The following is a 16,495-nucleotide window of genomic DNA, read 5'->3' as shown; positions in this document are numbered from 1 at the left end:
TCAGAATATTCTCCCAGCCTGCAACTTGACAAGCTTATAATTTGCATTTGTGTATTGGATAATTTTTGGTGGATTTCTTCAAAGAATGTAACCGACAGATTCTGAACTCACTTATGCTGCTAATATCCCCAGTGCCCCATGGGGAGGATTGCACACTTGGTATGAAGCAGCAGCACCTCATGCCTGCCCCTATCCAACCAAGCCCAACTGGCTCCTTATCCTTGAAGTGGAAGAGAGCGATCCAGTTTTTCTCCATACATTTTTTCAAATGCCAAATTCCTCTGAACTCTTGAGCAAATACCTGTTACCTTTCATTCTGGCAGTTGATCTGTAATCCCAACAACCCACACTTCAAACTAAAAAAACCAAAAAGTTAACAATTCTGAGTTAATATGGATTCAAAACAGTGACACAGAAAGTTCTGTTAGTGTTCTACCTGACCCAACTGTTCCTTTCACTTCTCTCCCATTAACTGGTTTCACAGATTCTCTGGTATCCTTCTTTCCCTTTTATGACTGTGAAAAAAAAAAAAAAAGCTACTTTCTATGCCTGCATCTTCATCGCATCTTCTCCTTGTGTCAGGATGCTAATATTCAGATTCATCTCCCAAATCTACATTAACAGCTCTTTTATTTATGCCCCAGTGCCCCTCTGGGTGCTTCTCTGTGCCCCCCCATCTCTATGCCAGCGAACACCATGTACGTTTCCTTCCTATCACCTGCTTTCCTCCTCAGCCAACCTCCCACACCCAGTCTGTTCTTGCACCAAAACTTGCACTCTGTTCCTTCTCTCACTTCACAGGTTTCAAATCTTTCTTATTCCTTTCCCTATCAGGCATTTCAAAGACTAACTCAGTGAAAGAAGACAAGTTCTGGCTTCTCACACCCTCCCTTTCCCTGTGAATACCTAACTTGTATTTTTCTTGCTGTAACCATTACAGATGCTTTCAGCCTGCTGCCTCTGTCCCCTCGAGAGGCTGCCACAATTTCCTCCTCTTCTCATTCTCTCCTCTGTAACCCCTATCCTTTGATGCCTTCACTTCCAAATGCAAGAACACTTACTTTGTTTTCAGCACACTGCCTCTCTGGGACACCTGCTTACTTTGTGTTTGAAAGAGCACCTGGCATGCTGTGGGCATAAACAGACAAGCAATTGTAGGTTGACACAGAGCACCAACAGGGAGGCTGCCCTGAGACGGGACACAGCAAGTGAGCTGAAAAATAAAGGATGTGAGAAGTTGCTCCCTATCGCAACGGCCGCCCCAAAGCTCACCTTCTGACACCAAGCAGACCTTCGGCGTGCTACCAGCTTGTTCAGCTGGCTGTGGAGAGCTGTCATCTCCACAGACAACCTATCGATTTGCGCAGTCATCCTTTCAACCCAGGGGCAGCACGTGGCCCCCCCCTGCAGCCTGCTGGTCTCCACAGGAGTGTCCTGCACCGAGCGCACGCTTCCCTCCTCGGCCATGTTATCTAACACGGTTTCCTAAAAGAAAAAACAACAGAAGTTTCTTTTTAGCAGGTCCTAAAATGCTTCCCCTCCTTCTTCCCAGTAGCCCATGGCTAGGAATGTACTGCTGCTGTCTCAGAATACAGTTCTGCAATTCCATAGCTATTTTAAGAGAACCTCTTTAGTTCACTCTAATGTAAGTAGTCTTAATAGAAGATTTACACTGCTAACTTAGCTCATTTTAGAAAGCACTGCATGCTGTGACATGCTCTCCACTGCTATTAACTAAAGCATAAAGTCACACTTTGAGATAACAACAACCTACTGCAGAAGCAATATGTAAGCCCTTTCCCCTCCAATTCTACTTGCATGGCTTTTTGTAACAAAGTGATGACCAGGACAAGCACTGTGCTTGCACTGCCCATCATCTGTGTGCCACAGCAAGCTGTGACATCCACACCCTATCTGTGCCCACATCCAGCTCTCCAAGCAAGGAACTCCGTGAGATCCTTGCTGCAGGCTGGCCAGCTCTGTCGGTTCTGCTTGGCCCTGACCATTCCACTGGCTATAAAATGATTTGTGCAGCTGCCTTCAGAAATAGCAATCATTATTTGAAACTCAAAAAAAAAAACCCCAAATAAGATCAGAGTCCTTGAAATGTATGTATCTCTACAGTGTAGTGCATAAATTACAAAGAAATAGTCTCTGTGCCACAACAGGATAACTGAGAGACCCAGCCCTCCTCACTCAGGATATTAAATATTTATTCCCATTTTGCTATCAAGAAAACATCAAACAAGAGAGATCATAATCTCTTTTAAGGACACGAGTAGCATTCAAAATTGCCTTTCAAAATTGGAGAAGCAATCTGAAAACAGCAAGAGCAAATTCAGCAGTCAAGCAGCACGGTCAACATGTGGGCAAGGCAAAAACATAGGTGTAATTACAGGCTCAGCAGCAGCACTGCTGGTAGAGATGCCGTAAAATCACCCGTCACCAATGTCATCCTGATAAATGCAAGCACCAGCTTAGAAAGCATAAACACAAGTCTCTGTGATAGAAGAGAGCTGACCGTAACGCTGATGTACGGGTGAGGCACCTGAAGTTAAACACAGACAAATGGGATAGAAAATCCCGTACTGGAGCAGCAACAGCCATCAGAAGTTGAAGGAATGGCCTACAAGGAGGCATTACGAGAACCAATTTTGTTTAGCCTAGAAACAGGAACTGGGAAAGCAGTGACATGCTAACAGCCTTCACTTTAATAGCAGGTTGCTGTAGAGAGGATGAGAATAATTTTTCTCTCTCGCTGTCTTCTTTCTATGCAGGTAGGTACAAAACTTTGGCTTCCTTCGCAGCAAGAGGTTTTTAGGCCGATATGAGGAAAAGCCTTGCAAGAGAGCCAAGAATGGCAAAAGAAACCCTGAAAACCCTCCTTTCTAAGCCAGCAGCAGCTCTACAAGATGTCACCAACAACTGACAGCCTGACAATCTGCACAGCACTAACACTAAGCTTTTCTTTTTTTCCTTTTAAATTTGAAATTTATTAAATGAGAGAATTTTAGTGCAAAATTACTGCAGCCATTCCTGTTGCTGCAGTCAAGCCATGCTCTGGCCTAAGACCACTGCTCTGCCTTGCTGTAAATGTCACATATCAGAGCCAGCATCCTCACTCTTGCCAGTCAGGGTGCTGCAGCACAGCCCAGCAGCAAGAGCAGTGCCTGAGGGCTCCCATACAGCCATGGGTCAATAATTAAGCTCCTGCTGCCTTCATGGAGTCTGTTTACCTCTTTCTGCTCAACTCTCTGCATCATCACGTAGCACACGAGTGCACAGAAGAAAACGGATGGGAGAACAGCAAAGAATATGCAGAAAGAAAAGGCATTAAAGCAGTGGAAAGCAGAAGGGAAGGGTGTCAGGACAGTAACAGAGAGCAGGGCTGTACCTTAGCACAGGGATGGGTGGAAGGCAGAGCCACAGATCCCCATAAGCATCACAAGTTGTCATTTCTACAACTAAAAACAATCAATTTCAGCGAGTGAGGAAGTATCATTAACAGCAAACTGCAGAAAACTGGCTAGCACCTATATTTAGCAGAAATGTCTGCTTTATCAACTCTGAAAAGTTGTGGGCTTTTTGGTTTCTTTTTTTTTTTTTTTTTTAATAATAATGTTAAAATCATCTGACAAGCCAGAACTAAGACAGTATGGAAGAAAATTCTCTTGACAGTTTGCTGCACTTGTTAAAAAAAAAAAAAGAAAAAAAAAGAAGCAAGCATGCAAAGATGTGGAGATACTAAATAGCTGTCTTCCTACAGAAACATGCAAGTTCAGCTGCTGAATCAGGCAAAGATAAGTGCAAGAGACGTTCCAATTTCAGAGCCTAGCTGGTGGATCCCTATAAAGGCTGGGGAGCCCAGTCAGGCATTCAGTCAGACATTTTCCATTTGCAAATGCTGAAGGATACATTCATAGATTGTGGGCGAATCTTTCAAAATTCATTTAAAATCGCCCATGCTCTACTGCATCCCAGAGTCCATTTGCACACAAGCAGACAAGCTGAGTTTCCCCAGATTGTAAGGGCACACATAAATCAGAGCATGGGGCAGGGGGAATAATGGCAAATAAGCTCGTAATCTGACGGTCAGTGAACATACCCTATAAAGGGTAAGAGTAAGGAAACTGAGCAATGCATCCAGATACAGACACTCAAAGATGGAAGGCTGCAGAGCAGACGTGCCCATCAATACAAGAGCATTCAGTAATCAGCACAGGGGAGCTTCATCAGGAATGCATTACTAACGTTCTCTACAACCATCAGGAGGGCAGTAATTATGCAAGAATCATTCTGTCCACCGGATCAGGAAGAGAAAAGAAGGGTAAAAACGGAAAGAGGAAACTTCTGCATCTTCAAAGCACACCTCATCCTCATACAACCTACAGTATATGGGAACACAACCATCAACATCCTGCTGAACAAAGCCACTGCCACATTCAACTCATTAAAGAAAGATGTGCTGGCTGGGTTTTTTGCAACTATTTATTTAGGACTGAATTCCAAAAAGCATGCAAGCACTAACCACCACAGTACTTCCCACACTGTAACGTGGTTGAGGTGGCTACACCAAAATGCCACAGCACTTGCCCTTCCATTGTGCCAGCATGACTTTGGAGATAGGCTTATCCTAGAGCTGAAGCTTTCCAATTATAAGATGGTAGATGAGTAAATCAAAAGCCATTACATAACTAATGGCAATTCAAATGGCTCTGCACTGGGAGTATTCTTCAAGACAGGTGAGGTAATTTTACACTCCTCTGCCTGGTTTTCAGTGTAGAACGACGCATGCGGGCAATTAATAGTCAGCTCACTGATTCCCCAAATTTTGTAAACTCATGCAGCTAATGAAGTGCTCTGAAGAATTATTTTCAGCAACTGTAAATGGACAGAAGTTGCAGAGAGAAGTGAGATGGATGCTGCCGTTTACACTCACTTGAGAAATCCAAAGATGCACACAGAAAGGCTTATTGATTTTCTTATGATCATTCAACACAGTTCAAGGGGAAATTGCCAATTTCAACACACTATTTGGCTGGGAAAAAATGAAGTTGTTTTCAGTATCAGCTGCTTGCAAATTTAGTTGCTCTCAAGTCTGCAATAAAGCTTAGAGTCCCTCTTCTGAAAACCCATTTAATTTTAACGAAATGTATGACTGTTATGTTTAAAAACATTAAAGAGATGAAGATCAAGCATTTTCATTTGTATTAACTTTATGGAGCTCTGCTCCTCTGCCCTGCAATTCCTCAGCTTAGCTGGTAAGACTCACAGTCTTACTGAAGAAAGCTGAGGGATGAAGAACAGCTAAGAACACATTGCTCTCTTTACCAAACCCTTTTTCCTTTTCTGAAGTGCTGTTTAACAGATGTCTCACAGCGTTTTTATGGAAAAGAGTGTTAGTAAGTGGTCAGCTATTGGTTAGAGTCAAGAAAGTTGCATCCTTTAAAATTACTTTAATTACCATCCACTGCCAGTAAACCGTTTCCAGTTGCTTCCACTCCAGAAAGGCTTCTAGTTGCATGGTTTCCAATTCCAGATGCTGTAACAGCTGGATAAAAGGAAACAAAGGAAAAAAAATCAGTAACAGTACTCATTTGTGAACTAAATGAAACATGCATTTGGTATGCATTACAACAACAGAACTCCACAAGCGTTAACAATGCATGGGACAACGCTGTGTTATTTTACAGGACCCCTGTAAAACCAGCTGTGCAAACACGATGTGAACACAAATTGTGATACATTAAGATCTAGATGCATGCCCATCTTCAAATCTTCTGTACTTCTTGACTACCAATATCAACTGGTTCTCCAGCAACATTTTTTCTTCTGTCCAAGAGCATTCTGTTCTATTCACTCATTTATCAAAGCTGCAAGGTTTAATCAGGCCATGTAGAGGTAAAGCTTACACAGCTGGCCCTTTAGTAGAACTCCTCATATGAATAGTAACACCAATTTGACACCACCTTTAAAAAAGACACACGTACCTGTATGCTGTCTCGATCAGGATGAAATCAGTGACAGTTATACCTACTTTCTGCAGACAACCAATCTGCCAGCTTTGTTGGGATTAGTTACGACCTATATACCACATAATTGAAGTAACTGTAAAGCATCAGTTGGCTTTGCAATTTTATTCTGCAGATATAACTTGAAGACAAAGAAATTAGAGAAGGGAATGCACTTTCCAAAATTACTGCTGGAAATTATGAGCAGTTTGCTCTAAAAAACTGCTGATCCAAAATACAATTGCTACACATTTGTTTGCACAGCTGACACTTGGCATCACTGACTCTGCCAGTTTCAGGATCAGCTGCTTATGTGGAAGGTGGAAGAATGGTCTGCTCCTTTTCTCTGCTCATAGGTATATCCACAGCACAAACAGCTTAACTCATGGGAGCTCATGCTGGCAATAAAACTCAGGTAAAAAGTTGATTAAATATTCAGGCAACAGCTAATGTTACCTGATTTTGAGGTAGCTTTGTAATGCGGCCATAAGTTGCATGTGATTGCTATCCAAGTATGTCTTGTGACAGCTTAAGAGGACTGAGGGCTGGAATAGGGAATTTTTCATTTTAAGTCTTAAAAAAATAGGAAAAACTTAGGAAAAAAAAGTCATGCGTCACTTTGCTTTTCCACTAGACCTGAAATGATATGATTCTGGAGACAATCAGTTGGAGCTAACAGAGCTTAGTAGCAATCACAGCTTTCTGAGCAGTCTCAGAATCTAAGGGCATCCAGGATTTTTGCATGTTCGTTTTCCAAGCTGTGCCATTAGTGATTCCACACTTGAACAGGAAGGTTTCCATCTGACTCACCTACTGTCACATCCTCGCTTTTCACTGAGGTGCTACTATCCTCAGAAATACCAGGCCATAAATCTGTACTGGATGCAGATGCCTTGCTCATCCTACAGGGCGGTATATCCAACATTTCATTATCTACCTCTGGGACTACACACACCGCTCCTGGATGGCAATCATAGAATCACAGAATCATAGAATGGTTTGGGTTGGGAGAGACCTTTAAGACCATCGAGTTCCAACTTTCTGCTACAGGCAGGGACACCTCCCTTTAGACTAGCCCATCCAGCCTAGCCTTGAATGCTTCCAAGGACGGAGCACCCACAGCCTTACTGGGCAATATCCTATGCCATCCTTCATGCAGGTCTTATAAGACTCAGATGTCACATGGCGCAGAGAATAAAAGCAAAACACACCAAAAACTAACACTGTACAAATATCCTTGAAGTACCTTAGCAAACAATATAAAAACAAGTAATCTTCAGGGTGGGAGGTCTAATGGACAGCATATCTGCATGCCATTAATTTGACCAGAAGGACAGACTCCACGTGACCCAGGCTTTCACTCAGATACCACACTGAGCAAGTGAACCAGTCACATTCATTCCCCAACTTCAACCATCACCAAAGCTTCTTGTGAGCACTTACCATTCCTTATCAAAATCATGCATTTTGCAAATTTGAGGTCAACAACGTGCATTTTCTCAGCACCACTAACAGCTTGCCTGGAGATGTACTGGTTGGATGGGGCCCTGGGCAGCCTGGTCTAGAATTAAATGGGGAGGCTGGTGGCCCTGCATGTGGCAGGGGGGTTGGAGATTCATGATCCTTGAGGTCCCTTCCAACCCTGGCCACTCTGTGATTCTGTGAAGAGCAGTTCCACTTCTGCTGCTCCGTATCCATTTCAAAATGCAAGACGAGTCCGTGAGCTGCAGCTAAAGTTGTCTCCTTGCTTTTAATGGCCTAAGGGCCCAGATGTTGCCATCCCTCCTAATGAAATTTAAAGACTAACATCTGCAGAAGAGCACTAATTTTGTTTCTTGAACAAAGCAAAGCAGTAAGTCAAAAATGTGCCGTGTGCGGTTGTCAAAACGATGCTTAGGGATAGTGTATGAAAATTGCCTTTCCTCCAACAAAATTAAGACACAAAATCCATTTCCTTTCTTCTGGAAGAAGTCACTGCTGTTAACATGCTTACACAGAGAGAAAAGGTAATGACAAATTCAAATTGCAAATCTCTGAGGAGAAGTAATTCCACACTGAATGCTGAGAACAAACACTGCAGTAGCAACTTCTCTAAACCACTGTACAGAAGGTATCACTGGCACAAACCCCATGCAAGCAACAGCTTTCCTCGAGAGGCTAAACTGTGCTTAGCTGGGATGGCAGGGAGCACGCTGCCAGGAAACCTCCCAGCACTGCAGGAGGAAGCAAGCTGCATACAAACACCCCTCTGTAGGCAAACACCCAGCATGCAGCCTGGCCCAAGGAGCTCCAGAAACTTTGGGAACTTGAGCTGCAAACAACTGAGGTGACAGCACCTTCTGGGTGGCTCTGGGTACCCAACAATGAACTGAAGTCCTCCATGGCAGTACGCACCCATGTACCTACCTTGCACCACAGTCATCATTTAAATGTATCTGCAATTATCTTTCTGCCGAGGTATTAATCTTTTTCATTCTATTTATGAGCATATTGCTAAATTCATTGATGCCTGCAGACCATTATAGAAATCAATATTTAATAATTTGCAGCATAATGCATCCTTTTCATGGGCTCAGCTCCAAAGATCAGCTCCCTGCAACAGGCATTTAATCTGCAGTGCCCACAGACTGTAATTCATCCTGCATGCCACCACAAAAAGAATTTTTAATCAAAAATTGCTCTGCCTAAATATTCCAAAAAACATCCCATTGTTAGACACACACACCAAAATAATGAGCTTTAAGCAACACATTCTGTTTCTTGGCTCAGAGATAAAATGCTGCTGATTCATCACCTATTCACACCTGACTGGAGATGAGAGACTTGCACTGGGCTCCAGACCACTGCCAGCATCTCTGAGGTGCGACTCGAGGCCCCCCAAGACAGACTTGGAACATGCTTTGGAAGCTCAGTATGAAAGCTTATATGGGGAGTGGTATCAGAAGACTGATTCAGATTTGGACTTGTTGAAAAATGGATTTGGTTTTATTCAACTCAAATTTTGGAAATTTTAGTACTACTTCTGATATACCTGAGAACTGCAGGAAAGCAGAAGAGAAGTTGCTCTTCAAGGATGCAAAGAACAGGATAAACACTCATGGCCAAGGCAGACACTTCACATTGCCAGAGGTAAACCATAAGTGGGACTAAGGCCCAAACACGAAATGAAATAAAAAACGTGGGCTGTCGGGTTTAAGATGGTGCACACTCCCTGAATTGCACATTACCAGGGCAAAGCTGTGGAAGCTCCTCACCAAAAAGCAGAGAAAATCCTTATATCCTACCTATCTCAGGCTGGTAGAAAATAACACCGTAGGTGGACACACTCAGTGCTCCAAGATTCAATTCCATGTTGTGATTTCTCCAAAAGCAAAGCTCCTTTAAAGCGTTCCCATATATGCCTTGAAGGCTGAAGCTAAAATAAATGGACCTAAAAACCACAAAGTCACACTGCAGTACTGCAAAGTACAGGAGCTAAGGAGCAAAACCCAATAAGGAGCAAAACCCAGCAGACCAATAAGCAGCCTCCAGCCACAGGGCAAATAGAGATCGACTCAAGTTGGTTCACAGGCAGAGAAACACTGCTGAGGATTGAGACAGAGCAGGAGAAACACCACAACCCAGCTAAATCACACCGTGGATGGATGACAGGGCAGATGACAGCTTCTTCCACTGGCAGCTATGGACCCCATAGAGTCCCTGACCACAATACTAACAGGGACAGAGCTTCAAAAGCAGGTGCTTCTTCATAAACTCCCCGTTGCACTAAGAGCAAATGGGACACGGATCTTCTGAAAATAATACTTAAAATTTAAAATAGAGCAACTTTAGGTGGAGAGTGCTAATTCCAGATGCTTGGAAATGTAGAAAAACTCCAAAAATACCCGACTTTTCCACTCACCAACACCAGTTGTATACCAGCACAGCCTGAACTTCAGTAGAGCTAGCTCAGTTTTACATTGCTGAGAGCGGGGAATCAAACCACTAGTTAAAAACTTAAGTGACAAAGATCATCATTATAAAACGTAATTGCTATTTGTGGAGGGATTTAGAAAACATCTGTTTAAAATGAAACTGAAAGAAAATGGGATTTAAAGCAAACAAAATGAGGCATTTGGCACATAAAAAATTGTACTACAGCTTTCACATCAATAGGCAATGAGCTGGGCTGTGCTAACAATGACATTCATTTGCAGGGAGCAGGTCAATGAATGGACCACTTTGCATTTTTTCCCTGAGGATATGGCATATATTGAACACAGGGCAAAAATACCAGGAAAAAATTGATTACAAGGCAAGTTTTACACTTTAGCAGCCAAGATCAAGATGGATGAGAATAGAAAAGGTGGGCATTTTCTTTCCCAAAAGTACTGTTGATTTTGGGCATGTATCTTTGCAAACCAGAGGGGCCAAATTTTCAGGCAGTACTAAGTACCCTTTGCTGAATGTAAGCTCAGTTGAAGCACATTCAGTGGGTACCAAAAAAAAAATAATCACAATTTACATTAAGAAATCTCAGCCAGAGGATTTCACAGGACATGAAATTGCATTGCAGCACTGCCTGGCAGCTGTTCATATTGTGCTGTTATCCAGTACCCCATGAATCTGATATCAAAGAAAGACCGTTACTCAACTGATTTTATTTAGATTGTTTCTGTACGTAGAACAAAGCATTATCCATATTCAGCTTTTCCTTTTTTTCCCCTCCTGTATACTTGCCCATTTTCCTGTATTTTAATAGACCACAGAAACACGCGCTGAAATAGAAACAAGTCATTTCTCAAATACTTTTTAAACTCATTAAATTCAGAACTGAACATTACACTTCCAATAACCGCCTTCCTGCATTATGCTTCCACACTGGACATTAGCACACCACAATCTGTGTTAGTTACCTCTACTAACTTCAGCACGGGAGTTCCTTTAGATTTTGCCCTCCCCACTTTATTATCCCATCCACCTTTACCACAGGTTTATTCCACCTATTTACCGTGTCCTTCCTTAAGATCCTTATCCTGCATTTGGCAGTGAGTTGACAAAAACACTATCCCTGCATAAAGCTGAAGAAATGCTTTTTATAAACCAGCTCGTATTGCCAAACACCCACTAAGCCAAGAGATTGGCTTTTTGCCTCCCCTTGAGCTTTCGTACTTTCTCCTCAAAAGAAAGAGTGTGCAGCACAAGTTGAGCACCACTGATGCTATACCTTCCTGCTGGACATCCATACAGGATCATCTATTCTCAGCTACCACAGGCTGCAGGTCCCAATGGCCAGGTAAGCCTCTCAAGCCTTCTATTCTCTCCCCACGTGCTCCCTGCAAGAATACAGCTGATGGGCTTGAAGGAATAGCCTTCCTGGTGCTGACTTTTCCACGAGCATCTGCCACTGTGCCTACTTACCCATAAGGAACATGTGGTGCTGAACCCAGGGCTCGATGAGCCAGGAAAGCAGGGTTCCCCCAGTCCTGCTGTAAGGGCGCTCCCAAGGCCCCACCAGATGCATGTTGTGATGAGGACTGACTTAGAGAGCATCCACAGCAACAGAAACCCAGACTCTAAACACTAACAAAGAAAAGCGTTCCATAAAATTTAACTCTCAACCAAAGACAGGAGAAGAAACTTGAAGAAGAATGGCTTTCACCACTGCAGACCTAGCAGCACACAGAATTATGGCAGGATGTCCACGCTAGTTTAACAACGAATGAAAAAAAATTATTCCATGTGTGTATTAGCATAAGCTTATGAATACAGTTTTCCCAGCCTTCTCTGACAAGCCATCACAGCTACCACGCACGCAGGTATTTTTCACACATTTTAATATATGCATTATTGACTGGAGAAACTACTAATTTAAAGTCTGCTCATCTCCCCTACGTCAACTCATTTCTCTTGCTCCTCTCTTAATACAGTTCTCTATATTAAGTGACAAACTTGTTTAAGAAGAACCACAAATCTGAATCTGCTTGCAAAGCAGGAGTAACACTGATTCTATAACTTCTTTAGCTACTTGAACAAAACAAACCAAATCAGATTTTAGTTCAGTTCAGCTTTCTAGTAACAGACACTGCAGTATATGAACTGAAGTGCAGTTTGCTTCTCCAATTAGCATTAGCATGCAGACTATCATAGCTCTAGTTTGCTTGGCTTTCCAGGTGGGTTAAGTGTCTTCTGATGCAGTGGTAGCTTAGATTGAATCAGTAGAAAACAAAGCAGCCATTTGGCATTAAAATGCCAGAGGGTCCCCAGCTGATCAGGCATTTACTGTCCTGGGCCAAGAGGGGCTCATGACAATGAGAAAAAGGGGCAGTATCAGGCATTTCTACAAAGTCCTCAGGACAGCCCTAAGGCTGAGCTCTTCTGTACATGGATGGGTACTGCCAGCTCAGTGCACAAGGTAACAGCCATGGATCATAAGGCCTCTGTCACAGCTCTGGGGCACTCCAAGATCAGCCCTCATAGTCCTTTTTGTGCCATGAACTGGTAAACGCTCTCTTCTAAATGAAAGCAACAGCAATGACTCTATAAGCATATTACAAAGATGCCCTGCAAGTTCTGAAGTGCCTCACCTTAACGTTTTGTTTCTTGAGATCTGATTTGTTCCTTCATGGCCCAGTATCTCAGTTAAGAACCTCTGAGACCCTTTCAAAATCCATCACCAAAGAATGGCAGCAAGCAAGCAACTCTGAACCCGAAACCTCCTCCAAGGAAGCACAAGAGACACCACGACAACGTAGGCAGTGCGGTCAAGTGACACCATGCAATTCCTACTTCAGCACAGTGTTTCTGAGATACTTTCCTCTCTTATGGCACAGGAGACTAAGATATTGCTGCACCGTCCCACAATTTATGGAGTCCGTGATGAACCACTGCATCATTTTTCAAGGACCAAAGAACTCTACGTGCTTGGTCAATAAAATATACTAAGTAATAACTCATCCAAAGAAATGGGGATGGCAACTCCAGAACTGCAGCTCTATTAACTTTTTTTTTTTTGTATAGATAAGTTTAGCAGAAGGCTATACTAGTGACAAATAGCAGCCTGGGGAAATTTTCAGATCAAGGTAATAATGCCATGAGGTAGAATGATTTGCTTTAGTGTTGCTGTATAATGCTTCCAGTTCTTCCAATGGGACACTAATTGTAGCCAGAGGCCACCTTGCTTAAGAAATATCTAAAGAAATATCTCAGCACTAAAACTGTCTGGAGTAATAAAAAAAACAAAGCGTCCTCCCCAAGAAGGGGCAGTGGGAAAGTGCAGCTGGGTACAAAGCCCAACAACTGAATGATTCAAAGCAGGAAACAAAGCCCCGTGCTAGCAGGCAGAACCACGTCAGTGGGAACAGCTCTCTCACCCATACAAAGTGCTCAGGGCTCTGCCCAACAAATTCTGAACATCTCCAGCAATCTGTCTTCTCCAGGATCCGGCTCCAGAGTTTGCCCCATCCTTATGGCAATTTTTCCCCCTCCATCTGGCCTCAACTCTCACTTGTGCCTGCTGCCCCTTCTCCAGTCCCAGCACTTTTGAGAAGAGCCTGCTCCTATCTGCTCGCATCCCTCTGTCAGAAGTCAGACACCACAAACATCCTCTTGGTGCTTCTGCAAAGCTGTGACTGCTGTGCCTAGCACAGCACTGTCCATAAACCTACCACTGGCACCCTCCACCTCGTCACTCTGGCCATTCATGAGACACTGAACAGTACTGGCCCTACAGCACTAACAGCCAGACACCAATGAGTGATCCAAACTATTTCCCACCCACATATTCAGCCCATCTCTAACTGACATCTACATGGATAGAAGGATTTTCCCTTAGCAGTACCCAGAGAAATACTCTCCGTCCCTATCTGCCGTCCTGAAAGCTCTTTAATTACACATCTCTGTCTCCTTCTGGAATGGGTTACTTCACAATGCTTTGAAAGGGAACCACCAGCAGGATCTGACAGGGCTGCAGAGGTGGGAAGTACCTGTCCCAGAACAGGCGGGACTGCACCAGCCAGAACAGCAGGCATCAAACGAACAGACAGCCACCAACACTGCAGACAGCTGCAGGAAAGAGAAACAGAGAGGACTGGTTTTGATCACACTCGTTCTTTGAGATTCAAAGCAGAGTTTAGCTCCTGCAGGTTTCTCTCTCTCTCCAGCATGAGAAGGAGTCACTCCATATGTTTCTAGCCTCTCCATCCTCCCTAAATTAACTCTCCCACTGGTACACATCCATCCTCTCTCCTATCAGCAGCCCCAAACTTCCACCTAGACCACCAGCTTCATCCTGACTCAGGATGCTCCTGGCCCACCTGCCAGACAGGAGCTGGAAGCCAAGTCACACTGCTTCTGGAGGGGGCAAAGCCTCCTCAGCAGCACAACAGAGGCAGCCTGAAAGGGGAGGAAAGCACATGCAACATCCATATTTAAATTTTCTTTCTAAAATTTTCTTTCCCTTCTAAAATGGACTAAAATCTGCCTTAGAAATATCAATATATGTTATCTTACAAAAATGGATTGCCTTTGCCTCTACAGTACCCATCTGACTAGAGTGTCCTTCGCTTTCTTAAAAAGACTCAGGAACCCAACTACATGTAGACACTGAACAAAAGCAGCTTTGAAGGTACTTGACCTCTAATTTTTCCCAATTTTACATGTATGACAAGGGTTGCATCTGCTCTGACTCATTTTTGCAAATGAATACCTGATTTACTGTTTCCAGCAGGATATAGCAAACCATGTTTTATGTATTAAATGTCAGCAAATGAACTGAACACCAGTTGGTTATGGATTTTCGGGAGGAAAATAACACAGCAACCTACCCACCTCCTTCCGTAGAGTGAGTCATTAAAATAAGGCAAGAATAAAATTCTTTGTTCTTCCCATGCTGCATGAGGTGGGCAGCACATGCTGTCACTGAGTTTCTTTGCTCTCTTAGCACTTATTCTTTCCTTGCAATGAAATGTGAGAAGGAAAAAGAATACCTGAATCACCAAGAGGTTTTGATTGTATTTTAAATTATTTTCTCAGTAGCCATTTCCTAACTCAATGGGAAATACATCCCATTTGTAAGACACTATCCACTGCAGCTCCAGTAATTGCAAGGTGGGATTTGCATGTACGTAGCCAGAAGAAATAAGATACAACATTTTTTTCCAGTTTCTATAACTTTCAAGAGATCAAAATTCAAACCAACAGAGCTTTGTCTAAGAAAAGGAACAACAAACAAGCACTGTAGACTTTGAAGGTGATAGGGCTGTCCTCACACACAAGGACCACTGAGCAAGAGGTATCTAGAAAGCAAATCTTTCAACCAACACAAGCCATAGGGATTTAAAGCCAGTTCCTCCTCCATCCTGCAGCTTACACTGGTAAGCTGAATATTTCACCAGCAGAAAAAGTTGCACCTGAGGCCAGGGCAGGCAGTATGGGCTGGGGCAGAAAGCTGCACTGATGCTCTCCCAAAGACCCCCCCGACCCAGCTCAGTGAATAGCAGCACAGAACTACATTTTGTTCAAGTCTGTAGGTGATCTTCCTACCAAATCCAATTCTTACTCAAACAACCACCACAAAAATAATTTGGTATAAGATCTGCTCTTCCCTGCAATGTTAACGTCAGCCTTGATGTTAGTTTTCACCACTCTGAATTCCATGCATATAAGATGTCTTGAGTGGCTGGAACAATACCACAAAACATTAAGTAATTTAACATGAAAAGAAGGCACTGGCTCTGACTGACAGCGCTATTCAGTGTGCAGGGCAGTATGTATGCTTTACACTTTTAATGCACAATCCACTAAGGTGACTGCTGAGGTTGGAAACAAGCATTCAAAATTAAAGTGTTAGAATTCAAGCTACCTAAACAACGTTAATTTGATGCTCCCTTGGATGTAGCACGCAGCATTATGTGACCAAAATGCTTACCTCCCTCACCTGTCTCACTGAGGGCACAGAACAGCTGGTGATCACTCCATCAGTTACTCCTTCTCCTTTCTTTAAATTGCATATTATTCTGTCTATTCTTCAGAGGGAAACCATGGATTTATTTACCATACATCACTCAAACCCCATTCTGAAGACAGAATTTCTTATCTTCCACATAAACAAGTTATCTTTCCTAATGACCCATGTGAGATGAAACGATAGCATTGCGGTCGTTTTACAAATGGAAAATGAAAGCAAAGAAATGAAAGTGAAATGCTTCCATTTCTTTTACTTACCTTGACTGAGACTTGTGAGACTCAATTTCCAGAGAATTCAGAAGTTATTACAAGCACTTCAAGGCTACCTCTCCCCAGTGCACCTCCAGAACTTGCAGAGGCACTGCAGGAAGTTTGATTGAGTTAGCTCCTGCGCCATCACCAGGGCACAGGGCCACAGCTGATGAACTTCAGCAAGAGAAGGAGGCAGTGGCCTCACACTGCACTAACACCATTCAGCTGACCCAAGGAACCACTCTAACACAGCAGTGTGCTGCCAGGAGCCATTACACCACCTGGGT

The 16,495-nt window shown here is 43.2% G+C and overlaps 1 protein-coding gene across 3 annotated transcripts in view; it reads right to left on the bottom strand.

The window, feature by feature from the left end:
- TEDC1 (tubulin epsilon and delta complex 1) overlaps positions 1-16,495 on the bottom strand; it is a 64,224-nt gene that overhangs the window by 15,883 nt on the left and 31,846 nt on the right. For 2 of the 3 annotated variants that reach the window (XM_090146112.1, XM_090146113.1), the window contains 2 exons: positions 5,456-5,551; positions 1,273-1,485 (listed from right to left, as the gene is read on the bottom strand). In XM_090146112.1, the coding sequence (XP_090002238.1) occupies positions 1,273-1,485; positions 5,456-5,551 (309 nt within the window). The remainder of the gene's footprint in view (positions 1-1,272; positions 1,486-5,455; positions 5,552-16,495) is intronic. The other variant, XM_031595748.2, reaches the window with a different exon arrangement.

Source organism: Phasianus colchicus, chromosome 9 (genome assembly GCF_987193195.1).
Source record: "Phasianus colchicus chromosome 9, bPhaCol1.hap1.1, whole genome shotgun sequence".
In the NCBI taxonomy this organism is placed as follows: Eukaryota; Metazoa; Chordata; class Aves; order Galliformes; family Phasianidae; genus Phasianus; species Phasianus colchicus.
Note: the sequence above shows the minus strand (reverse complement) of the source record. Positions and strands in the feature narration are given on the sequence as shown.